The sequence below is a fragment of the Thunnus albacares genome, chromosome 15, assembly GCF_914725855.1.
Source record: "Thunnus albacares chromosome 15, fThuAlb1.1, whole genome shotgun sequence".
NCBI classification, from domain to species: domain Eukaryota; kingdom Metazoa; phylum Chordata; class Actinopteri; order Scombriformes; family Scombridae; genus Thunnus; species Thunnus albacares.
The window spans coordinates 26482509-26510278 of record NC_058120.1 but is presented as its reverse complement, the minus strand read 5'-3'; the positions used below and the strand labels follow the sequence as shown (position 1 = coordinate 26510278).

The 27770-nt window shown below is 35.4% G+C and overlaps 1 protein-coding gene across 1 annotated transcript in view; it reads right to left on the bottom strand.

Annotated features, from left to right (window-relative positions):
- Positions 1–27770, bottom strand: part of LOC122998243 — a 171533-nt gene that overhangs the window by 54410 nt on the left and 89353 nt on the right. Inside the window, exons 21-30 of the mRNA XM_044375019.1 lie at positions 27576–27665; positions 26181–26246; positions 24130–24171; positions 22856–22945; positions 4465–4530; positions 4237–4296; positions 3510–3551; positions 2095–2184; positions 666–749; positions 436–489 (exon numbers count right to left, since the gene is read on the bottom strand). Of these exons, the coding sequence (XP_044230954.1) occupies positions 436–489; positions 666–749; positions 2095–2184; positions 3510–3551; positions 4237–4296; positions 4465–4530; positions 22856–22945; positions 24130–24171; positions 26181–26246; positions 27576–27665 (684 nt within the window). The remainder of the gene's footprint in view (positions 1–435; positions 490–665; positions 750–2094; positions 2185–3509; positions 3552–4236; positions 4297–4464; positions 4531–22855; positions 22946–24129; positions 24172–26180; positions 26247–27575; positions 27666–27770) is intronic.

The following is a 27770-nucleotide window of genomic DNA, read 5'->3' as shown; positions in this document are numbered from 1 at the left end:
AGTTTGAAAAATACAGGCTCTGTTGTTATTGATTTGTTTTGTCTTGCTGATATCAAGTGCTGAACTACAACAGAAATTTTAATCATTATTATTATTATTATTATTATTATTATTATTATTATTATTATTATTATTATTATTATTATTATTATTATTATTATTATTCTCAGAGCAGACTGATGGAAGATCATTTATGAGTATAGAAAATACAAAGGTCTGACCCTTTAAGAATACCTTCCTCAAGTGTCTGTCAGTGTGGATACAAGTGACAGAAAAGATAAATGTAAATATGATCAGCTAACAAAACAAGCTGCTGAAACCAGAGATGTATTGAATGGAGGAACAGTTATTCCTTGTTTACACAGGTCACAGAGCAAAGCAGCACGTTAACCAACATAGATACTAATATTATAAAGTAACAGAATGGTGACTTACTCTGACAGTGAGGCAGCAGCTCTCAATGGACCCTCAATGCACATCACAGGTTTACTGAACACAACATAAAAGAAAAGTCACCAGAGTGGAAAATTAGAACATTTGCCATCTAGTCACAGCAACTGTTGGATAAACAGAAACTTTGAAGCAGATATCAAAGAAGTTCACTAAAAATGGATTCTCAAAAACTGTGTGAAAGATTGTATATACGGGTTAAAGGTTTGACTCACCGACTGTGTGAAGACCAGACTGAATCATCATCACTCGTTGCAACGTCCTCTGAATCTGAGGAGGAAGATTCACCAGAGTCCAGCCTGCAGCAAGTAATAATCATAGTTATGACACTTCTTCATAAGTATGAAAATAAACATTACAATTGAGAGCAACTTCATATCAAATATGAAAAAGTGTGTGAAATAATCCAAAGGAGGTTATGGATTCAATGTGTGACTGTATATTATTTCAATCAAAAAGATGATTTTTTTTTTTTTTTTTTTTTCAGAAGAAAATAAGCAACAGAGAAGCAAAGCTGGTCCAGGTCTATATTTATCAAACATCTCAGAGAAGGAAATCACTACCAACTGGACAAAAATTCTAACAGTGATGCAAATTTGGTTCCACTTTTAGGACAAGAAGCACAAAACATTTGATCAACTTTCTAAACTGAGGAAATCACTTCTATCTGTACTGATATTTAGGAGATCAGAGATGTTGTAAGGAGTTGGCAGGAGGTGGCGTTCAGACAGAGACATAAGAACACATGGAAGGAGATATATGATATATTCAGATTGTCTTCAATAGTTAGTTAATATGTATGTGGCTGTAAAAACAAACTCAAATAAACAAGACAATTAAAATGGTTCCATATAAAAATGAATATGAAACAACAACATTTTGTTCCACAGACTCAATGTAGACTTCAGTTATTGTGATGATGATACACAAGTTTATGTCTCCATAAGGTCTGGACCCGTATTTATCAAACTTCAGAACGCTCTAAAGAAACAACTGAGGAGTAAAACAACTGTTTGCTGAGTCTGAACAATAAGACACATTTATCAAGAGACAACTTAAAGCAAAGTGTAAAAGTAACATTTACAGTAAGAGCAACTCTCAAGTGATCACATGAAGGAATAACCAATCAGAGATATGGATTGATGATATGGATCTGCCATATTGTACATACTTTAAATCATTCTTACAGTTTATTCAGTGGTATGTTATTCTGCAAGAACATATATAATTATAAATTCAATTTATTTGTGGGAAATATTTAAACCTCCAGGAATAATGAATGTGAAATGAACAACAACCTAATATATTTATAATGTATAAATATATAAATATGGATGAATTAATAGGAAATTGAAACTGAAAGAGAAACAACAACAAAATTCTGTTACATCAACGTTTGGTTCATCAGAGAAATTATATAATGGAGGATAATTTAGTATCACACTGACAAGTGATGAAGTGATGATGAAGATGCTTATAAAGTGATTATGAATTAAATCAATAACAGATTTATTCTTGATTCTGTGGCCACTGAATGATTTCTCTCCTCTTCTCACACAGAGTTATAATTATGTTGACAGTTTCATCAATATATTGCAAAAAGTGTGTTAAAGAATCAATATGTGAGTTACAGGTTTGACTCACCCACTGTCTGAAGACAAGACTGAATAACGATCAGCTGTTGCAACCTTCTTCAATGGATGTGAGAAGAGATATTCACTGAAGTCCAGCCAGCTGCAAATAAAAATCATTGTTATGTTATAATATATAAATATATAAATATAGATGAAATAATAGGAAATTGGCTGAAATGGAAACAAAATTCTGCTTCGTCAACGTCTAATATACGTCAGAGAAATCATATAATGGAGGAGAATCTAGTATCACACTGACAAGTTCAGATAATAAAGATGATTAGAAAGTGACTGCAAATAAAATCAATGTCAGATTTATTCTTGATTCTGTGTCCACTGAATGATTTTAATGATGTTGACAGATTCACCAGATGTTTTCTGATTGTTTGTTGATAAATGCTAAAAAAAGGAAAAAGTGATGTAACATCCTGTCAAATGTTCAAAGACAAATAATAGACTAAAACTTCTCTATTTATAATGATGCTGCTTAACATATTATTCATCACAACCAATTATATTTTGTACAATCAGACAGAAAACGGAGGCTCGGCTCTGTTTTCTGTACTGCAGTCATCTAAGATCTACTCTGAACCAACTTAACAGACCTCTGCAGCTCTCTGACATTTAACAACATTTTATATCAACACAAGTTTGATCAATAATTTTTATTCTCAAGTTTGTCAACTTTTATCTTTCCCTAAAGTCCAAATTTTTACTTTTAGCAGTTTGATAAATACAGGCTCTGTTGTTATTGATTTGTATTGTCTTGCTGATATCAAGTGCTGGAATAAAACAGAAATTTTAATTATTATTATTATTATCATCATCATCATCATCATCATCATCATCATCATCATCATCATCATCATCACACTCGGAGCAGACTGATGGAAGATCATTTATGAGTATAGAAAATACAAAGGTCTGACCCTTAATGAACACCTTCCTCTGTGTTATTTTAACCATTTAATAAAACACACTGTTTCTTGTTATAAAGATATAAATGAAATCACAGCAAAGCAGATCAAGAAAGACCAAAAATAAAGTTGATGAAGAAGACCCAACATGAGAATATCAGCCATCCAGACACAACAACTGCTGGATACACAACTACCAGATAGACATCAGAAAAGTTCAGGAATAATGTTTTCTGTTCACACTGAATCATTTCTGGCTCTAACATTTGTGCTCATTTTGATCTTGAAGAAAAGTCAGTTGAATTTACTGATTCAAGTGTCTGTCAGTGTGGATACAAGTGACAGAAAAGATAAATGTAAATATGATCAGCTAACAAAACAAGCTGCTGAAACCAGAGATGTATTGAATGGAGGAACAGTTATTCCTTGTTTACACAGGTCACAGAGCAAAGCAGCATTTTAACCAACATAGATACTAATATTATAAAGTAACAGAATGGTGACTTACGTTGGCAGTGAGACAGATCTGAAGGCACATTTGTCGTCTGGGCTGTAAAACAACACACACACAATTGTTAATATAGTTAATAGTTCATCAAATGACTCTGCTATTTCTGCAATTAACACTAGAATACCAACTTTTAAAACATGTGCACCCTGATCTGACAGTGTGTGTCAAGCAAGAGATCATCGACTGAAACATTTGCAAATGTAAGAATTTGCTAATGTACTTAGGTTTGTGTCCATTTTGTGTTCTCATGTCAGACTCTGCACTGCCTGATGTGACCACTAGATGTCCTGAGTTCATTTGTCTTTACCAGCAGTGGTGGTAAAGCCAACAATCCATGTTGGCTTCCTTTAAGCAAATTAATGACGTTTTTCTCATCTTAACCCAAGTAGTGTTTTTAACCTAAACTGCAATGTGACAACTAATTATAAATGGTAAATGACTTCAAGTTTTTATCCAAAGTGCTTTATAATTTACTGCTCATTCACTCAGCAGCAAGCTGCCATTCAAGGTTCTGGTCTATTATCAAAGTTACATCCAAACATTTCAACAATGCACACAGTTGGTAAAGGGAAGGTCTGGTTTTATAACTTGTTCCACACAGAAACAAACAATATACTATAAACTGCACACAGTTGGTACCAAGATTTAAACTGTGAGTTATGTGTGTGTGTGTTTACAAAATATTTAAGAATGCAGTAACATTTTACTGTTAGTAAAGTCTTACTTCTTTTTGAAGTCAATATCAATATCATATGAACGTGCCTTCTCTTTCCTGGACACACAGCTGTATAAAAGAAAAGCCACCAGAGTGAGAAATTAGAACATTTGCCATCTAGTCACAGCAACTGTTGGATAAACAGAAACTTTGAAGTAGATATCAAAAAGTTCACTAAAAATGGATTCTCAAAAACTGTGTGAAAGATTGTATATACGGGTTAAAGGTTTGACTCACCGACTGTCTGAAGACCGAAATGAATCCTTCTTTAAATCTGAGGAGGAAGATTCACCAGAGCCCAGCCTGCAGCAAGTAATAATCATAGTTATGACACTTCTTCATAAGTATGAAAATGAACATTACAATCAACAGCAACTTCATTTCAAATATGAAAAAAGTGTGTGAAATAATCCAAAGGAGGTTATGGATTTAATGTGTGACTGTATATTATTTCAATCAAAAAGACCCTTAAATGATTTTTTCAGAAGAAAATAAGCAACAGAGAAGCAAAGCTGGTCCAGGTCTATATTTATCAAACATCTCAGAGAAGGAAATCACTACCAACTGGACAAAAATTCTCTCAGTGATGCAAATTTGGTTCCACTTTTAGGACAAGGAGCACAAAACATTTTATCGACTTTCATAACTGAGGAAATCACTTCTATCTGTACTGATATTTAGGAGATCAGAGGTGTTGTAAGGAGTTGGCAGGAGGTGGCGTTCAGACAGAGACATAAGAACACATGGAAGGAGATATATGATATATTCAGATTGTCTTCAATAGTTAGTTAATATGTATGTGGCTGTAAAAACAACCTCAAATAAACAAGACAATTAAAATGGTTCCATATAAAAATGAATATGAACCAACAACATTTTCTTCCACAGACTCAATGTAGACTTCAGTTATTGTGATGATGATACACAAGTTTATGTCTCCATAAGGTCTGGACCCGTATTTATCAAACTTCAGAACGCTCTAAAGAAACAACTGAGGAGTAAAACAACTGTTTGCTGAGTCTGAACAATAAGACACATTTATCAAGAGACAACTTAAAGCAAAGTGTAAAAGTATCATTTACAGTAAGAGCAACTCTCAAGTGACCACATGAAGGAATAACCAATCAGAGATATGGATTGATGATATGGATCTGCCATATTGTATATGCACATGAGGGCTGAGAGCAGCTATCAATTAATCATCAAATAACTTCTATTTCTGCAATTGACGTTAGAATGCCACCTTTTAAAACATGTTGTGCACACTGACCTGACAGTGTGCTTGAATCAAAAGATAACGTCAACTGAAACATTTGCAAATGTAAGAATTTGCTACATTCATTCATCATCACCTGGGCCATTAAGTATAACTCTGCAACCCAGGCAAGTCAGGAGCAGCCTGTTAACAGTTCATAATAGACTAATCCAAATAACAAAGAACCCTGTATAACATATTAAAATCAAACATGGCACAAACAATTATGCTGATTGTATTTCAAGAAGCAATATTAACTTCAAAGTAGGGCTGGGCGATATGGCCTATAAACAACATCACAATATTTTTAGGCTATATCGTGATAAACAATATATATCTTGATATTTTGAAATCTCCTCTAAACTACTGTAAATTACTAAAATACTAAACTAATAAATAAGCTGCTGTTACAATAAAGTTGAATAAAGCACTGTTATAATAGAGTTAAATAAGATGCTGTTGTAATGAAATTAATCAAAGTGGAACCACTGATGCTTTTCTTATGAAAGACATGGACCAGAAGTGTTGATGTAGTTGCTGTGGTCAAAAACAATTAGCAGTTAGCTGTTAGTGGAAAGTTAAACCGTTACGGTCAAATACAAAAACACACGCCTCACCTCACTTACATACGTCGCACACACTCACCTAGGAGAGTGGCTGGATGGGAGGGTGAGTGTGTGTTTGTGATATAGTCATTTACCACATCCCATGTAGAACAAGTCGTGATACATCCAGTAAATTTGATATGTTGCCCACTCCTAATTTAAACATTTATTGAAATGAAACCATGTGAGAAGTTTAGAGTGAAAAATCACTATTTGGTGGAGCTGTTAACAACTCCTGGACGTCTGAAATGTGACCCCGACTACACACTGCTTTATGTAAGACGTCAAAAGCCAAAAAGGTTGGAAACCACTGGTTTCATCTTTAACAATGTGCTGTATTTTAAATAGGGATGCACGATATTGGATTTTTCGCCGATATCCGATATGACGATATTTCCAACTCACTCTGGCCAATTGCTGATGCCGATAACGGTATATGCACATATTTTTTTCCAGATGGCTGAGGAGACTATTATACATGCAAGCATAGATTGTAGTTAGTATGATCGAGAAAGACAATGTATGAAGGAAGAATTTAGGAAGCCTTAAAACTTTAATGAACCTGCCAAGTGAGTGGAGCAGTAGTGTTTTCTTTGAGTTCATTAGACAGACAGGATTAATGTGTAGAATTTAATCTCTGGTCCACACTCCAGAGCAGAAGGTGGCAGTAATGCACCTAATACGCTGGTTGCCAACTGCCATTATAAACCAAAAAGATTTTTTTTTCCCCCCCAAACAGAGTGGTGCATCCTGTCAGCTGAGGTGTTTCCTATCTATGCAGCCGAACTTAGCAGCTTCTCAACGGGCTGTTTCTCCCTGACCGTCCCAGTGTTTCCTCCTCAGGCTCCACTTTACTCAAGCTGCCCATCAGACCTGCTGCTTCTTCCCACTTTAACTTGAATAGCAAACCGAGGCTCAGTGTTCTGGTTGGATCCACATGCAGAACCGGGGCTAACGTTAGCTGGGAGGCTAGCAGAGGCTAGCTGACTGTGCTTCCCTCTGGCCATGCCACGGCTAACGCTCCGCTAGCCTCTCAGCTAACGTTGGAAGTGGAGCCTGTGGAGGAAGCACCGGGACTGTCAGGGTGAAACAGTCCATGGAGGGAAGTACAGTCAGGCAGTCAGGCAGCAATAATCGGCAGAAATGGCTGATGCCGATATTTCATTTTAGACCTTTTATCGGCCGATACCGATGACATGCCGATAATATCGTGCATCCCTAATTTTAAAAGCTTGTTATATTATCCATTGTGTCAAACCTACATGATAAAAGTAACTAAGTAAATAAATGTAGTGGAGTAGAAAGTACAATATTTCCCTCTGAAATGTCGTGGAGTGGAAGTATAAAGTAGCAGAAAACCTTCTGCCCATATCTCTTACTTCTCATATGTCCTGAACAGGTCTAGGGCCCTTCTGAAGTTCTCTCTCCTTTCTTTCCTTGTAGCTTCATCTTCTGTTGCAGGGAGAGGAGGAGTTGAAGTGTCTGCAGGCTGGATAGTTGTTGGCAGACTGGTCTGGACAGCCTCTGGTGGGTGTGTTGACATTGTTTCCATCCCAGCACTACTTCCAACAACAAAGTCCCGGGTGGTGGGGGGGTTGTCTTTTTCTTTTCCCTAATAAAAACACAGAACGTAATTTGCACAGTCCACAGTTTCAAAATGCTGAGTCAGTATGTCACATCTTATCTCTGCACAGTGATCTTTTACTTTCAGACAGATTATATTCAACATATTTTTCACATCTGTATTCCTTTTATAAATAAATCTAAATTTTTGGAGTTTGCCAGATATCTTCTGCCTATTTCTATACACATTTATCTCATACATTATATTTGAACAACTCTTGGTAAATCAAATATTGTATTATTGTAAACTCTCAATACTAGCCTTCCATCTAACATGAATCCAACCCCACATCTCAGTTAACATGGTGCAAATGTATGAATTCCCAAACAATATCTAACTGCCATTTGAATTAATCTTTTTTTTTTCTTGAATCTTTTATAACCACATATTCCTGAAACATAATCTAAAGTACATCAAACAAAACTATGAACATTTACATATTTCTATAACCTGAAGTTGATCATCACCAAAACTAAACTGAGCACTGCTTTCTCTGCCTGATTCTTGTAAAATGAAAGACGTGTTAGGCCTCCTCTTTTACACCATTCAGCAAATCATTGCTTGTAAATCGTCCTCATTTTCTAACAGTGATACAAAGAAACATCAACATTATAAAGAATATTTAGTTCAATTCCACAACCTTTCCAACTGCTTGACCTGTTGTGTAAATCAATTAAATCAGTAAATAGGGTTGGTGATAGAACATTGCCCTGTTTAATCCCTGCTCTACTCCCACCTCAGACTCGTCTCCATGTAAATACAAGCGCATACAAGCATATGATATCAAACATGTTTGAAAACTGATGTAGCATCTGGTATGGCTGATGACATGGTCAAGACCAGTCTCAGAAACCCCTCGAACTAGAAGACCTTTCATGACGGACACAAATGTGGATTTTGTGCAAACTCAAGGGTTTTGTCTCAAATCTATTAAATTTGTGGAAAAATTCTTGTAGTCTGCACTGACATTAATCATTCAGAAAATATTTTTGTTCCTTGTCATTTGTTTTAAAAACATTACAGATGCTGTTTTTGAGATAGACAAATAAAATCATACAAATACACCAAGTTAATGTCCAGATACAGTAATTTAATGGCACTTTTGCGTTATTTTAGCCATGCAAGCAGTGGAGCCCAGTTGGGTCAGCAAGATCAACCACTTTGGTCCAGATTGAAATATCTCTATTGCACCAATCTTCACTATTTTTTAATGGGAGCTTCACTGGCAGGACACAGTCAATCAGAGAGCCACTTCTATCATGAAACACTAAAATCCACCAGAACCATCATGTTAATCTACCTATTAATTTGTCATCCAACACAATATGTAATGCAGCCAAAACAATCTGAATTAACAGGTATAACTGATACTGGGATGAGCAGAGGCATTTCATTGACTTTCTTCATATTAAATTTGTAGTTTGATGTTGGAATCCTTGTGAATTATGTGTATTGCATTATCATAATTAGGGATGGGCATCGTTAGGATTTTATCGATACTACTACTCTTATTGATACTCCTTATTGGTCTGGTTCTTTATCAGTAAAATACATATTGTTTAAAATCTTTGCTGAATCATATTTTCCTCTATTAGCCTACTGTTAGTTTAACAGGTCTACTGCCTCCCACCCTCAGCCTTTAGCCCGTCCCTTTAACTGCAGACTGAACTATGATGAAAACATGAACATCATTCATTACCCAGAAATCATGATGATTGAAATAACTTAATTGTTGCATTAATTAACATATTATTATTCTTTTATTAAGGCATGAATGAGATACTGTTAATTCACGAGGTAATACATGAATGAATTCATGCTAACACATTGCTTTTCTTTTATTCTTCTTTTATTATTATCAATTATAGGGAGACCCCTCCAACAGACTGTTCGACCAGACCTTCTGGCTGCACGGCATCAGGACAAAAATCCATTTATAAACAGGTTATTAACATTTTCAACTGCAGAAAAGCAGATTTTTGTGATTGCGGCTGGCAGTGTTTTATCAGAGCGTATAGATTTAAAGATTGTGTCTGTGTGTTATGCCATTTTTAGTTTAAAATAAATATGATCATGTAGCCTCTGGATTATTGTATAAGTCAGTTAGAATTGGTATATTAATTATGTGTAGAATTTTGAATATAATTTGCTATAGTTATCTTTGATAGCCTGTGGCCGAGAGGCATAATTGTTTGGGCAGGTGACTGAGTAGCAATCACATACTAACTCACCTGGTCATGGCGGCGGGTGAGTCAGTCTGACAGTGTCAGTGCCAATTTTGATCACTTTATAGCTATTCAGTACAACTTTTAGTTATTTTTTCGATATCTTTTGAGTTTAATAGGAATCATTGAACTGTTTTTCTTTTATCTACGTTTGTAATCCATTTTTTGGTGCAATGATATGCTTATCTACCTAATCAGGCAACAACTAACTTATAGGACACCAAAATATTATTTCTGTAATGAGTTACTTTAACGATTGAAGAGGCTGTTCAGAGTTTGGACTTTTTAGTTATTTTAGTTATTTAGAATAAATTGTCATGACAGGTCTGATTGAGCTGCTTTATTCCAATTTCACTGTATAAACACTGAATCTGTGTGTAGCCTAACAGCTGGCCTGTCGGATGTGACGGAAAACGTAAAATGAATTACTGTTAGATTCTGATCGATCCTGTTGGCATATTTATGAAGTTACAGCTGCTGTGTCTCGTGCGTAAATGCGCACAGCGTCTCTCTCAGTTTGGAGACGGACCAGATTCTGCTGTCGTGTGATGCTGCAGATATTCAGCCTGTTCGCCAGAATAAAACGTTGGCATTGTACGTTTCTGCAAACCACAGAAACGTTGAATATCTACGTTTCAACACGTGAAATACGTAGCATATTAACATTTCAACAAAACGTATTATATCAACATTTCCAAAATACGTATCATCTCAACATTTCTGTCTTAGTTCACATGTGATCTATATGAGTTGATCTTTCCTATATGGGAGGAGGAGGGCCAGGTTGATGGATAGTAGGTTTCTTGGCAGCAAGTTGGAAATCAGCAGAGAACAATGTTCGCTTCCCTTTTCAACTGACAAAAGCAGGTGTTTTTAGCAAGACGTCAGGACATTTGCAGCCGTTTTTCTGGCGAGAAAACCGTCTTTTTTAGGGAGACATCGGCCGGTTTTATTTTATTTTTTATTTTTATTTTAACCCAAACCATGATCTTTCCCTAAACCTAACCAAGTGGTCTTTGTGCCTTAACCTAACCAGACCTTAACCACAGCGTTGTCACACCATAAAACATCTATTCAACGGGTAGAAATGTTAATAGGCTACGTTTGTAGAAATGTTGATGTGATACGTAATTCACGTGTTGAAACGTATATATTCAACGTTTCTGTGGTTTGCAGAAACGTTCAATGCCAACGTTTTCTTCTGGCGACTGGGTTGTATAAACTCAAAAGAAATAATCACACAGCCACAAATTCCAGGATTACATTCAGTGACACTTGAACAGACATTATTCTAACCCGTTACAGACCTGATTTTTGACAGACATTTCAATATGTTACAAAATTGTTGCGAAATACTAGGGAGAAGTAAAAGATTTTACTGTCTGCGTCCTGAATACATTTATGACCTGTAGCTATGCGTCTATTTTATGCTGCGCTTTATTTGTCACCCTTCGATTTGACGATTTCTACGGCTAAATCCTAAATACGATATATTAAGGCTGGAAAGAAGATTCATTGAAGTATATAAAGCGTAGTTACTTCCTTTGTCCACTATTTTGCCCGCTGTTGGGGCTGCTTTACTGAAATTTCGTAGGGGACGCTATTCAGCCAGTTTGCATCACTGATGGAATATTGTCATGTACACGTGTTCAGGCCGGGAGTCTTATCAAACATATAAAGTGTTGTGCAGACTGGAGCATTTACAATAAAGTTATAGCAACTTCCTCTGTCATGGTGAAACATCAAATCTCAACAGTGTGAGGATGAGAATTTTCTGCAGGGTGAGACATGGCTGCCTTGCTCACACCTGTGTCATCAAAATCATGCAAGTTTTGTGCCCATTCACTTGAATTTCAATTAGTAAATTGAAAACTCTTGATGAGTATGTGTGTAAAACAAATTAATTTCCTAATTTTCATCAAGTCTATTTTTAGGAATGTAAAGACTTTTAACTAGGGATGCACGACATTAGATTTTTGCTGATATCCGATATGCTGATATTTCCAACTCATTGTGGCCGATTGCCGATATATGCACATAATTTTACCAGCTGGCTGAGGAGGCTATTATGCATGTAAGCATAGATTATACTATGATCAAGAAAGACAATATATGAATGAAGAACTTAGGAAGACTGGAGTTCAGTAGCTCAGCATTAAAGTTCTTCCCTCATATAGGCTATAGTCTTTCTTGATCATTAGTACAATATATGATTGCACGTGTAATAGTCTCCTCAGCCAAGTGGGAAAAAATATGTGCATATATCAACATCGGCAACTGGCAAAAATGACAGTCAAAAAGTAATCGTGTTAAATAATTGTGATCCAATATTGAACAAGATAATCGTGATTATAATTTTTGCCATAATCGAGCACCCCTAAAAACAACATAAATTGTGATTTACATACACACACACACACACACACACACACACACACACACACACACACACACACACACACACACACAAACACACACAGAGTTTAAATATGTATGTAATGAATTGTTTTCTTCAAGAAACTGTTACTTGAACATTTTTCAGTGTGCTCCCTTAGTTATATGTGTGCTCCTAATTTCTTTTCATTTAGGAGCACATGTACTCCTTGAAAAAAAAGTAAGGATTGAACACTGCTGTCAGATGTGTAGAAACACTAAGTAACTGGAGTGTGAGGATTGAACACTGCTGTCTCCCTCTCAGCTGGAGAGAAGGATTTCAGAGTACTCTTCTTGTGAAATATCCTCATAAATCCCATGACTTTGGCCAAATCTTACATTAGAAATCACATTTTTTGTAGGAATTTTCGTCGCGAATCCATTGATGCAGGTTTGAAAGTGGTCGGACTTATAGTTTAGACGTCAGACGCCCCAGTTTGGCACAAAGTCCATGCCCAGAGATTGCCTCCCCATTGCTTTACATTGTAAGGTGCAATGTCGCACTACAACTTTCAGGGCTTACTAGATCTAAATCGTTCGAGTTATTACAAAGTTTTTAATAACTTTTGTTCAGCACAGTGTGATAAGTCATGTATTAAAAGTTTGAAACCGATACCATTAACGCCCTAAGAGGAGATAGCGTTTGATCGGGGTCCAAAATTGGCGAAAAGTCGTACTTTGATGTCTTACTTTTGTAGGTCTTGATGAGATGACTAATTGAGTTTTGGTTCGATCTCTCTACGACATTTCTACGGGCTGTGACGGCCATTTTAGATACATAGGTGGCGCTCTCGAGCACATTTTGGCACTTTGGGGGTTAATTTTTATCAAATTTTTCACCAGACCTGATGTGCGTGCCAAATTTGGTGAGTTTTTGAGCATGTTTAGGGGATCAAATTTAGGGTTGAAGTGGCGGATTAATAAAGATGGAATAATAAGAAAGAAACAAACATACGAAATACAATAGGTTCTTCGCCCTTTGGGGCTCAGGCCCCAATAAAGTTATTAAACAACACAATTAAACGATACCTACAAGCAGCGCCGGAACATAATTGTGTGGGGAGGAGGGGAGCGGAGGGGCTGAGACACAAATTAACACAGCAGAGCGAGTAAAGGTGCTGACCCTGCGTCTGTAAAGATACAGGACCTGTCCATGGTCCTGCGCATTTGACTCCTCCCCATTACACATTGTCGCAGATTGCAGGATTTAATAATCAAATACTCAGTACTACTTACAGAACTGTACTGTGAGGAAAGAACAAGCTTTTCCCTTTTATATGCATTTTTTTTTTTACAAAAGATTTCAATACAGAGCAATAAAAATTGCGTCAACTGTGTATACATGTTATGTGTGTATACATAAACGTATACACCAAACAGCCTTTGCTCGTTGTTAAATAACTTTACTGTCTGCATCTTGAATACATCCTGTATGAGTCTATTTTATGCTACGCCCTGTTTGTCACCCTTCGCTTCACAACAACAATGTAACAAGTCAGCAGGAACCAGTGTCTCTTCCTGATTTAGTTCATCACCTCCACTTTTCTTCTTTGTTATGTTGTTTGTTTCTTTAAGCGAAAGTACAATTTAGAATAAAGTTATTCGACAGTATTTCATATCAGACTGATATCCTGACTTTTCAGATAAAACTCTGCCCTCTGAAACTTAAACAATCCACGATTAAAAGATACCTACAAGTTATTTTCGATGTTCCTCCAAAAGTGAAAGCTGGTCCACTTTAAACTGATCGATGCCATCCAGCAATGTCATGAATTTCTTCATATTAAATTTGTAACAATGACATTTAATCAGTCCACTTATTATATTCAACACATACATTTTAAATCGGTCTGGGATGACTTGAACGTGACATGATAGTCAGACACTATTGACATTCATCATCGCCATCTTACTTCAGTGTCATAAATACATGCAGATGTTTACTCAAAACATCCTCAAACTGAAATGTCATTTTGTGCCTCATGATAGACTTATCTTGGACATTTAGCTACTTGAAATAAAAATGTCCTGACAGCTCTGATGGAGCTCATGATTGATCCAGAAGGGTTGTTTTATGACAAACAATTCAACTGTATGAACCTGGAATCAGTGTGTAACATCTGGCTGACCAGTCTGATGTATAGCACAACACAGAACATTAATAATTACCATCCTGTTGGCGTGTTAATAAAGTTACTGCTGCTGTGCCTCGTGCGTAAATGCGCACAGCGTCTCTTTCAATGTGGAGATTCTGCTGCCGTGTGATGCTGCAGATATTTCACAATCTCAAAGGAAATAATCACACATTCATTAACACCTGAACAGACATTATTCTAACCCGTTACAGACCTGAATCACATTAACAGCTGTTTTTTTTTTTTGACGGACATGTCAAAATTTTACATAATAGATGCGAAATACTTGAGAGAAGTAAAAGAGACAAAATACACGACAGTTGATTTGTGATTCTGGAGAGCTCTGTGTGCAGCTCTGCTAACTAAAGCCGCGCAAACTTGTGCGTTCTCTGTAAGATTGTATTATGGACAAATCTCTGTGCTGAAATGTGGAGAAAAGCCTGAAACACTGGAGACAATTTATTTATTATTTTTAATGGCCTCTGCTCGTCGTAAAAAAACACTTTGACGTCTGCATCCTTAATACATCCTGTATGAGTCTATTTTATGCCGCGCCCTGTTTGTCACCCTTCGATTTGACGAGTAACGGAAATATTGTTTTAAGAATACTGCTGAAAAATAAAATTATATGTTGCATTTTAACGTTTGATTTCTACCGATAAATCCTAAATACGATACATTAAGGCTGGCAAGAAGATTCATTAAAGTATATAAAGCGTAGTTACAATACCTTTAAAGGTTGAAACACACTGCGACACAGGAGTGCAAGTTCAACTGCGGCAGAACAGAACTGTAACAAGTCCACAGATACCAGAGTCTCTTCCTGGTTTAGTTCAACACCTTCACTTTTTTTCCTCTTGTTAACTTCAGTGAAAGTACAATTCCAAATGAAGTTATTCGACAGTATTTCATAGCAGACTGATATTCTGACATTTCAGATAAAAGTCTGCCCTCTTAAACTTCCAAAATAAATAAATTAATAAAAATCAACGATTAAAGGATATCTACAAATTATATTCGATGTTCCTCCAAAAGTGAAAATTCAGCTGGTGCACTTCAATGCTATCAAGCAATGCAATGAATTTCTTCATATTAAGTTTGTAACAACAACATTTAATCAGTCCACTTATTATATTCAGCACATACACTTTAAATCGGTCTGGGATGACTTGAACGTGACATGATAGTCAGACACTATCGACATTCATCATCACCATCTTACTTGAGTGTCATAAATACATGCAGCTGTTTACTCAAAACATCCTCAAACTGAAATGTCATTTTGTGTCTCATGACAGACTTATCTTGGACTTTTAGCTACTTGAAATAAAAATGTCCTGACTACTCTGATGGAGCTCATGATTGATCCAGAAGGGTTGTTTTATGACAAACAATTCAACTGTATAAACCTGGAATCAGTGTGTAACATCTGGCTGACCAGTCTGATGTATAGTACAACACAGAACATTAATAATTACCATCCTGTTGGCGTGTTAATGAAGTTACTGCTGCTGTGCCTCGTGCGTAAATGCGCACAGCGTCTCTTTCGATGTGGAGATTCTGCTGCCGTGTGATGCTGCAGATATTTCACAAACTCAAAGGAAATAATCACACGCAGCCACAAAATCCTGGATCACATTCATTAACACCTGAACAGACATTATTCTAACCCGTTACAGACCTGAATCACATTAACAGCTGTTTTTTTTTTTTGACGGACATGTCAAAATTTTACATAATAGATGCGAAATACTTGAGAGAAGTAAAAGAGACAAAATACACGACAGTTGATTTGTGATTCTGGAGAGCTCTGTGTGCAGCTCTGCTAACTAAAGCCGCGCAAACCTGTGCGTTCTCTGCAAGATTGTATTATGGACAAATCTCTGTGCTGAAATGTGGAGAAAAGCCTGAAACACTGGAGACAATTTATTTATTATTTTTAATGGCCTCTGCTCGTCGTAAAAAAACACTTTGATGTCTGCATCCTTAATACATCCTGTATGAGTCTATTTTTTGCTGCGCCCTGTTCGATTTGACGAGTAACGGAAATACTGTCACACCCTGCCTGGACTTTTTGTGTTTTTTGGTCTTTTGTGTTCTTGTGTTCTTTGGGGTTTCCTGGTTTGCACTTCTGTTTAGTCCTTCGGGTCATACGGGTTTTCTTGTTATATTTGGGTGGTGGGTTTGGACTGCCTTTTGTTGCCTGGTATGTTGTATACTTTAGTTTAGGTTCATGGTGGTTCTTGGACAGGTTGGTGTGGGTTGTATTTAGAGTATTGTGTTTTCTGGGTTTTGGTTTTGTTATTGTGTTTTCCTTGTGTGTTCATGTACTCCTCCACACCAGCCCCTCTGTTCACTCCCTTCTCCTGAGTTCTCCACCCACCTCCACACCTGCACCTCATCTTCTCGTTAGTTCAGTTACTATTTAAGTCCTGTTTTTTGTTCAGTCTTTGTTGGATGATTTGTTCTGTTTTGCTTGTTATGTTGTTTGTTTCCTTAAGCGAAAGTACAATTTAAACTGCCCTTTTAAACTTAAAAAAAATCCACAGTTTAAGGATACCTACAACTTATTTTCGATGTTTCTCCAAAAGTGAAAGTACAGCTGGTGCACTTTAAACTGATGACGAACAGTGCAATGAATTTCTTCATGTTACATTTGCAACAATGACATTTATTATATTCAACACATACACTTTAAATCGGTCTGGGATGACTTGAACTTGACATGATAGTCAGACACTATTCATTCATCATCACCATCTTACTTCAGTGTCATAAATACATGCAGATGTTTACTCAAAACATCCTCAAACTGAAATGTCATTTTGTGGCTAATGACAGACTTATCTTGGACTTTTAGCTACTTGGAAAAAAAAATATCCTGACAGCTCTGATGGAGCTCATGATTGATCCAGAAGGGCTGTTTTATGACAAACAATTCCACTGTACAAACCAGGAATCAGTGTGAAACATCTGACTGACCAGTCTGATGTATAGCACAAAACAGAACATTAATAATTACCATCCTGTTTGCGTGTTAATGAAGTTTCTGCTGCTGTGTGATGCTGCAGGTATTAATAAAGTCAAAGGAAAGAATCTGACACACAGCAGCTGTGAGCAACAATCTGAACATCAATAATCCTACTGATGTTTCTGCAAAATCCCGGATTACATTCAGTGACACCTGAACGACATTATTGGTCAGATTCAGACATTAATCTAACAAGTTTCAGATCTGCCTGACTCACATTAACAGCTGCATCTTCACAGACATTTCAGTAGTTTTGTATTAGATGCGATCAGTGGTGAAATACTGTCGTCTAAAAATACTCAATTACAAGTAAAAGTCCTGAATTGAAAATGTCACTGAAGTAAAAGTACAGATTATCAGCAAAATGTACTTAAAGTATCAAAAGTATAAGTACTCGTTGTGCAGACTGTTATATTATTATAGTATATTATATTGTTTGTTTCTATCACTAACAAATACATGTGAGAGCATTTAAATGTTTTATTTTATTGATGTGGAGTTAAATTTAGATATTTTGGTAGATTAATAATAATATTATATTATCATATATATAAATTTAAACTTTATATAGCACCTTTCACATCAAGTGCACAACATCCTTTTAAAAGAAAATAAAAGAGCAACAATTTAAACAACAGTTAGAATATCAAAATGTATTATTTTATGTCAAATCTTCATCTGAAATGTAACTAAAGCTGTCAAATAAATGTAGTGGAGGAGAAAGTACAATATTTCCCTCTGAAATGTAGTGGGGTTAAAATATAAAATAGCATCAAATACAAATATTCAAGTAAAGTACAAGTATCTCAAAGCTGTACTTGAGTAAGTATACTTAGTTATTTAGAGAAGTAAAAGAGGTGAAATTGAAGTCGGTTTTACACTGAATGTTGAAGGGAACAAATTATCTTTCTTCCAGTTTTTGAAGTTAATCCTGTTTTATTATTGGCTTTGTAGGTGAACTGCAGGGGGTCCAGGACTGGGTCTGTGATGGCTCTGAGGTGAGTCAGCACAAGGTGCTTCATCTGAAAAAATGACTTTTAAATCTATATCAAGTTGTTATATCTTCAGGGTTACTTATCTTATCTAAGTTTTCAGGATCCACAAAAGGCCTCACTGACCTCTATATCACAATATAAACACAATATGAAGCCTGTGTGCATGTAAATTCCAAACAAAATGATCTTTTATCACCAGCTAATCAATAGTTTTCACATGGAGAGAAGTCTTTATTATATCAGTGGAGTTATTTCTGCTTTTAATGGTCAGTTCACCCAAATTACAGAAAGACAGAGAGGTGATGAATTAAAGAAAACAACTTGAATAAACATAACAAATACAGATGATACATAGAGGGCATGAAGGGTTATTAAATGTTTTCTATTAAAGATGTGAATCATATACTGTGGTCTTCACAGTCACCAGATCAACACCACATGATGGAAAATCTTTTAGAATAAACAGTGTTCATCCTGTGTAGAATTACACAGACTTGGAGAATCAATGACAAGCATCTGTTCTGGAGGCTCGTGGTGGAACATCACCTTACTGTGTTCATGTTTTGTTGTTTTTTCATTTAATTTGTCAAACATCTGTATAAGACTTGTTGATTGAGGATGTTGTAATTGAATATCATGTATTGTAATGTGTATGTGTACTTTCAGCTAACTAGCTCTGAGAGACAATTCAAAAGTAACACAAGAAGGACTTTAACTCTATTAGAGATCAGCTGGAGTCACGTTCACTTCTACACTGCTGGAAAAGGTCAACTTATCTTATACTATAGATCCTCATGAGGAGTCATTCTTTATTTCAACTTGACCGCTAGACTTGCAGCACAGATCATTGTTCATTCAAAACTCATGATAGTGCAGCTCCAATACTGCACTTTTTAGTCAGCTGAGCTCCCTAAGCTCTGTTGACAGTTTACACATAAATTCTGTAGGTTTATTCCAGGACAGAGACGTTTGGAACAAGCTTAACTGCAAGGAGGGTTGTGTATATACTGTAACACTTTCAGTAACTGAGGATTTTTGTGCACACAGAAAATATTGTCATGAAGAAAAGTAGGTGTTAATTGAACAGATACAAAATGTCAAATGAAGAATCTGAGCTTCAGTCAGAGAGAGGAATGTCTGATTGATCGGCTCAAGAACCCAGAAAGAGAATTTGACAATGTCCCTGGCTTCTCTTATAGCTCCATCATTTCCTTTTATTTTTGTCTCATGAAACTCAGTTTCCTCATTCAGACACACTTTACAAGAGAACAGACCCCAAAACATCAGAGCTGCTTCAAAGAGGAGATATATATCAATACATAAGTGAGAATACAGAATACAGTAAAGGCAAGTTTTTTCTGCTCAGTCACTCTTTCAAAGGGAATGACTCCTCTCTCTTTTTTTTAAATTTCTCCTGAACGTCCCTGTTTCCAATTTGCTTTTAGCTTTGTCTCTTGTTGCAGGGGGAAGAGGAGTTGAAGCGTCTGCAGGCTGGATAGTTGTAGGTAGACTAGTCAGGACAACCACTGGTGGGTGCGTAGACTATGTTTCTATCCCAGCACTGCTTCCAACAACAAGCTCCTGGGTGGTGGGGGGTGTCGTCTTTTCCTTTTCCCTGATAAAAACACAGAACATAATTTGCACAGTTTCAAAATGCTGAGTCAGTATGTCACATCTTATCTCTGCACAGTGACCTTTTACTTTCAGACAGATTATATTCAACATATTTTTCACATTTGTGTTACTTTTACATTTACATTTTTCATTTAGCAGACACTTTTATCCAAAGCAATGTGCATATGAGACTGATACAACACAAGCAAGGATCTAGTCAGGAGACAACAACACGAGTAAGTGCCATAAAGCTTAAGTTTGAGTCCGATAGGACGTAGATGCCAACAGGCAGTGCACCAAGGCAATGCATAGAGCGCATATATTGCATAGAAGCAGGTTTGTTTTGTTTTTTCTTCTCTATGTACACTCCATCAAGTGCAGAGGTGTTCGAAAAAGAGCTGGGTCTTTAGTCTTTTCTTTCTTTCATAAATAAATCCTCTGCCTATTTTTGTATTTATATTTCATATATATCTAATATTGTATTATTGTAAACTTACAATACTAGTCTTCCATCTAACATGAATCCAACCCCACATCTCAATTAACATGGTGCAAATGTATAAATTCCCAAAGAATATCTGATTGTCATTTTTTAATCTTTTATATTCACATATTCCTGAAGTATAATCTAAAATACAAGAAACACATCAATAAACATTTACATATTTCTATAACCTGAAGTTGATCATCACCAAAACTAAACTGAGCACTGCTTTCTCTGCCTGATTCTTGAAGATGTAAGACTTGTTTTTATTTCTGATTAATGTTAGGCCTCCTCTTTTACACCATTCAGAAAATCATTGCTTGTAAATCGTCCTCATTTTCTAACAGTAATATACAGAAACATCAACATTATAAAGAATATTTATAAGTTCAATTCCACAACCTTTTTACTGTTAGTAAAGTAAACTTTTTAAACTTTTTAAAGTTAATATTGCAATCTTCTGAGTTTTTACTCACTTTCTGCCGGACTCACAGCTGAATCCAGAGGAATCTTTTCTCTCCAGAGAGATTCTGACAGAAACAAAAGAAAAGCCACCAGAGTGGAAAATTAGAACATTTGACATCTAGTCACAGCAACTGTTATAAACTGTGATAAACATACACTTTGAAGTAGATATCAAAAAAGGTCACTAAAAATGGATTTTTCTCAAAAAGTGTATGAAAGAATTTATATACAAGTTAAAGGTTTGAAATAAAATTGACTGAAATGGAAACAACATTCTGCTACATTAATGTTTCGTTCATCAGAAAAACTATTAAATGTTCAAAGACAAATAATAGACTAAAACTTCTCTATTTATAATGATGCTGCTTAACATATTATTCATCACAACCAATTATATTTTGTACAATCAGACAGAAAACGGAGGCTCGGCTCTGTTTTCTGTACTGCAGTCATCTAAGATCTACTCTGAACCAACTTAACAGACCTCTGCAGCTCTCTGACATTTAACAACATTTTATATCAACACAAGTGTGATCAATAATTTTTATTCTCAAGTTTGTCAACTTTTATCTTTATCTTGAATCTAAATTTGAACTTTTAGCAGTTTGATAAATACAGGCTCTGTTGTTATTGATTTGTTTTGTCTTGATGTTATCAAGTGCTGAACTACAACAGAAATTTTAATTATCATTATTATTATTGTTATTACAATCAGAGCAGACTGATTGAAGAGTATTTATGAGTATAGAAAATAGAAGGACTGACCTTTCTCTCTGCTAACTAACATTTAATAAAACACACTGTTTCTAGTTATTGAAGATATAAATGAAACCACAGCAAAGCAGATTGAGAAAAAATATTCATCAAGAAGACCCAACATGAGAATATCAGCCATCCAGACACAACAACTGCTGGATACACAACTACCAGATAGACATCAGAAAAGTTCAGGAATAATGTTTTCTGTTCACACTGAATCATTTCTGGCTCTAACATTTGTGCTCATTTTTATCTTGAAGAAAAGTCAGTTGATTTTACTGATTCAAGTGTCTGTCAGTGTGGATACAAGTGACAGAAAAGATAAATGTAAATATGATCAGCTAACAAAACAAGCTGCTGAAACCAGAGATGTATTGAATGGAGGAACAGTTATTCCTTGTTTACACAGGTCACAGAGCAAAGCAGCACGTTAACCAACATAGATACTAATATTATAAAGTAACAGAATGGTGACTTACGCTGGTCATTCACTCAGCAGCAAGCTGCCATTCAAGGTTCTGGTCTATTATCAAAGTTAAATCCAAACATTTCAACAATGCACACAGTTGGTAAAGGGAAGGTCTGGTTTTATAACTTGTTCCACACAGAAACAAACAATATACTATAAACTGCACACAGGTACCAAGATTTAAGCTGTGAGTTATGTGTGTGTGTGTTTACAAAATATTCAAGAATGCAGTAACATTTTACTGTTAATAAAGTCTTACTTCTTTTTAAAGGTACTACTGTGAGCATATGACTCTGTCTCTGTCTTCCTTCTCTTTCTGGACATATCGATGGATCCAGAGGAAACTTTTCTCTCCAGAGAGATTCTGACAAACACAAAAGAAAAGCCACCAGAGTGGGAAATTAGAACATTTGTGATCTAGTCACAACAACTGTTGGATAAACAGAAACCTTGAAGTAGATATCAGAAAAGTTCACTAAAAACTGATTCTCAAAAAGTGAGTGAAAGGATGTACAGGTTAAAGGTTTGACTCACCCACTGTGTGAAGACTGGACTGAATCATCATCATCTGTTGCAACGTCCTTCAATAGATGTGAGAAGAGAGATTCACTGGAGTCCAGCCGGCTGCAAATAATAATCATTGTTATGTTATAATATATAAATATATAAATATAGATGAAATAATAGGAAATTGGCTGAAATGGAAACAAAATTCTGCTTTGTCAACGTCTGATATACGTCAGAGAAATCATATAATGGAGGAGAATCTAGTATCACACTGACAGGTTCAGATAATAAAGATGATTAGAAAGTGACTGCAAATAAAATCAATGTCAGATTTATTCTTGATTCTGTGTCCACTGAATGATTTTAATGATGTTGACAGATTCACCAGATGTTTTCTGATTGTTTGTTGATTAAATGCTAAAAACAGGAAAAAGTGATGTAACATCCTGTCAAATGTTCAAAACCAAATAATAGACTAAAACTTCTCTATTTATAATGATGCTGCTTAACATATTATTCATCACAACCAATTATATTTTGTACAATCAGACAGAAAACGGAGGCTCGGCTCTGTTTTCTGTACTGCAGTCATCTAAGATCTACTCTGAACCAACTTAACAGACCTCTGCAGCTCTCTGACATTTAACAACATTTTATATCAACACAAGTTTGATAAAAAGCTGTTATCAAGTGTTGGACTAAAACTGGAATTTTAATCATTATTATTATTATTACACTCGGAGCAGACTGATGGAAGATCATTTATCAGTATAAAAAAAAAAAGGACTGACCTCTAAGGAACACCTTTCTCTGTGTTAACTAAGATGGATTTTTTTAACCATTTAATAAAACACACTGTTTCTTGTTATAAAGATATAAATTAAATCACAGCAAAGCAGATCAAGAAAGACCAAAAATAAAGTTGATGAAGAAGACCCAACATGAGAATATCAGCCATCCAGACACAACAACTGCTGGATACACAACTACCAGATAGACATCAGAAAAGTTCAGGAATAATATTTTCTGTTCACACTGAATCATTTCTGGCTCTAACATTTGTGCTCATTTTTATCTTGAAGAAAAGTCAGTTGATTTTACTGATTCAAGTGTCTGTCAGTGTGGATACAAGTGACAGAAAAGATAAATGTAAATATGATCAGCTAACAAAACAAGCTGCTGAAACCAGAGATGTATTGAATGGAGGAACAGTTATTCCTTGTTTACACAGGTCACAGAGCAAAGCAGCACGTTAACCAACATAGATACTAATATTATAAAGTAACAGAATGGTGACTTACGCTGGTGCTGAGGCAGATCTGAAGGAACATTTGTCGTCTGGGCTGTAAAACAACACACACACAATTGTTAATATAGTTAATAGTTCATCAAATGACTCTGCTATTTCTGCAATTAACACTAGAATACCAACATGTTATGCACACTGATCTGACAGTGTGTGTCAAGCAAAAGATCAGCGACTGAAACATTTGCTAATGTACTTAGGTTTGTGTCCATTTTGTGTTCTCATGTCAGACTCTGCACTGCCTGATGTGACCACTAGATGTCCTGAGTTCATTTGTCTTTACCAGCAGTGGTGGTAAAGCCTTCCATCAAACATGAATCCAACCCCACATCTCAATCAACATGATGCAAATATGTGAATTCCCAAAGAATATCTAATCGTCATTTGAATTAATCTTTTATTAATCTTTTATAAGCACATATTCCTTGAACATAATCTACAATACAACGTTTTTTTGTCTTATATCTACAAAATTAGTCAGGGCAAATTGTGACAAAAATCTGCACTGCCACTATCATTTTGTTTCTTGTCATCAAAATGTTTTATTTTAAAAACATTACTATTGTTTTTCAGACAAGTACAATTATACAAATACACCAAGCTGATGTCCACATAATTTAATGTCTTCACTATTTTTTTCATGGAAGCTGCACTGGCAGGAAACAGTCAGTCAGAGAGCCACTTCTATCACAAAACAACAAAATCCACCTGAACCATTAAATAAATCTACCCACTAATTTGTCATCCAACACATACAATATGTAATGCAGCCGATACAATCTGAATTAAAAACATGCAGAACTTCATACTGGGATGAACAGAGGATAGGATATGTGGGAAATTAAAATAAAAAAGTTAGATTACATTCAGACAGCTTTCTTTTTATTAGCCTAACCAGCGTGCTGTGTTTGTGTAAAACATGCTGGTGGTGGATGGGACACTGTGGGCAAAGCAGATGAAAATATCACTTTTCTACATGTTTACACTCATTGAACAGGTGGTTTGATAAAGTACTTACACTGCTCTATTAGATGAACATTCATGATCCCCAGAGGATAAATCCTACTGACTTTGTTGATCCTCTGACTGTTCTTTGAGCGTCACCATGAGGTTGACAGATTTAATTCACAGTTAAATGTCTAAACTGGATGAATTGTCATGAAATTTGGTTCAGATATTCAGGATCATCTCAGGATGAATTGTAACAACTTTGGTTATTTCTTCACTTTTCATCTACTGTCATCAGGTAAAATTTTAATTTGTCCAGTACTTTGGTATAAATTAGCAAATGTTAGACTAAGATGGTGAAGATTATAAATATTCATCATCTCACTAATATTATATTGTTTCCTGTTTTCTACCAACAATCCATGTTTGCTTCCTTTAAGCAAGTTAATGACTTTTTTCTCATCTTAACCCAAGTAGTGTTTTTAACCCAAACTGCAATGTGACAACTAATTATAAATGGTAAATGACTTCAAGTTTTTATCTAAAGCACTTTATAATTTACTGCTCATTCACTCAGCAGCAAGCTGCCATTCAAGGTTCTGGTCTATTATCAAAGTTACATCCAAACATTTCAACAATGCACACAGTTGGTAAAGGGAAGGTCTGGTTTTATAACTTGTTCCACACAGAAACAAACAATATACTATAAAGTGCACACAGTTGGTACCAAGATTTAAGCTGTGAGTTATGTGTATGTGTGTGTGTGTGTGTGTTTGTTTACAAAATATTTAAGAATGCAGTAACATTTTACTGTTAGTAAAGTCTTACTTCTTTTTGAAGTCAATACTGTGCTGATATGAAAGTGTCTTCTCTTTCCTGGACACACAGCTGTATTTAGAGGAAACTTTTCTCTCCAGAGAGATTCTGACAGACATAAAAGAAACGTCACCAGAGTGAGAAATTAGAACATTTGCCATCTAGTCACAGCAACTGTTGGATAAACAGAAACTTTGAAGTAGATATCAAAAAAATTCACTAAAAATTGATTCTCAAAAACTGTGTGAAAGATTGTATATACGGGTTAAAGGTTTGACTCACCGACTGTCTGAAGACTGAAATGAATCCTTCTTTAAATCTGAGGAGAGAGATTCCAGAGAGCCCAGCCTGCAGCAAGTAATAATCACAGTTATGACACTTCTTCATAAGTATGAAAATAAACATTACAATCAACAACAACTTCATTTCAAATATTAAAAAGTGTGTTAAATAATCCAAAGGAGGTTATGGATTTAATATGTGACTGTACATTATTTAAATCAAAAAGACCCTTAAATGATTTTTCAGAAGAAAATAAGCAACAGAGAAGCAAAGCTGGTCCAGGTCTATATTTATCAAACATCTCAGAGAAGGAAATCACTACCAACTGGACAAAAATTCTAACAGTGATGCAAATTTGGTTCCACTTTTAGGACAAGGAGCAAAAAACATTTGATCAACTTTCTTAACTGAGGAAATCACTTCTATCTGTACTGATATTTAGGAGATCAGAGATGTTGTAAGGAGTTGGCAGGAGGTGGCGTTCAGACAGAGACATAAGAACACATGGAAGGAGATATATGATATATTAAGATTGTCTTAAATAGTTAGTTAATATGTATGTGGCTGTAAAAACAACCTCAAATAAACAAGACAATTAAAATGGTTCCATATAAAAATGAATATGAACCAACATTATTTTGTTCCACAGACTCAATGTAGACTTCACTTATTGTGATGATGATACACAAGTTTATGTCTCCATAAGGTCTGGACCCGTATTTATCAAACTTCAGAACGCTGTAAAGAAACAACTGAGGAGTAAAACAACTGTTTGCTGAGTCTGAACAATAAGACACATTTATCAAGAGACAACTTAAAGCAAAGTGTAAAAGTAACATTTACAGTAAGAGCAACTCTCAAGTGATCACATGAAGGAATAACCAATCAGAGATATGGATTGATGATATGGATCTGCCATATTGTACATACTTTAAATAATTCTTACAGTTTATTCAGTGGTATGTTATTCTGCAAGAACATATATAATTATAAGTTCAATTTATTTGTGGGAAATATTTAAACCTCCAGGAATAATGAATGTGAAATGAACAACAACCTAATATATTTATAATGTATAAATATATAAATATGGATGAATTAATAGGAAATTGTCTGAAATGGAAACAAAATTCTGCTTTGTCAATGTTTGGTACATTAGAAAAATCATATAATGAAGGAGAATCTAGTATCACACTGACAAGTGATGAAGTGATGATGAAGATGCTTATAAAGTGATTATGAATAAAATCAATAACAGATTTATTCTTGATTCTGTGGCCACTGAATGATTTCTCTCCTCTTCTCACACAGAGTTATAATTATGTTGACAGTTTCATTAATATATTGCAAAAAGTGTGTTAAAGAATCAATATGTGAGTTACAGGTTTGACTCACCCACTGTCTAAAGACAAGACTGAATCACCATCAGCTGTTGCAACCTTCTTCAATAGATGTGAGAAGAGAGATTCACTGAAGTTCGGCGGGCTGCAAATAAAAATCATTGTTATGTTATAATATATAAATATATAAATATAGATGAAATAATAGGAAATTGGCTGAAATGGAAACAAAATTCTGCTTCGTCAACGT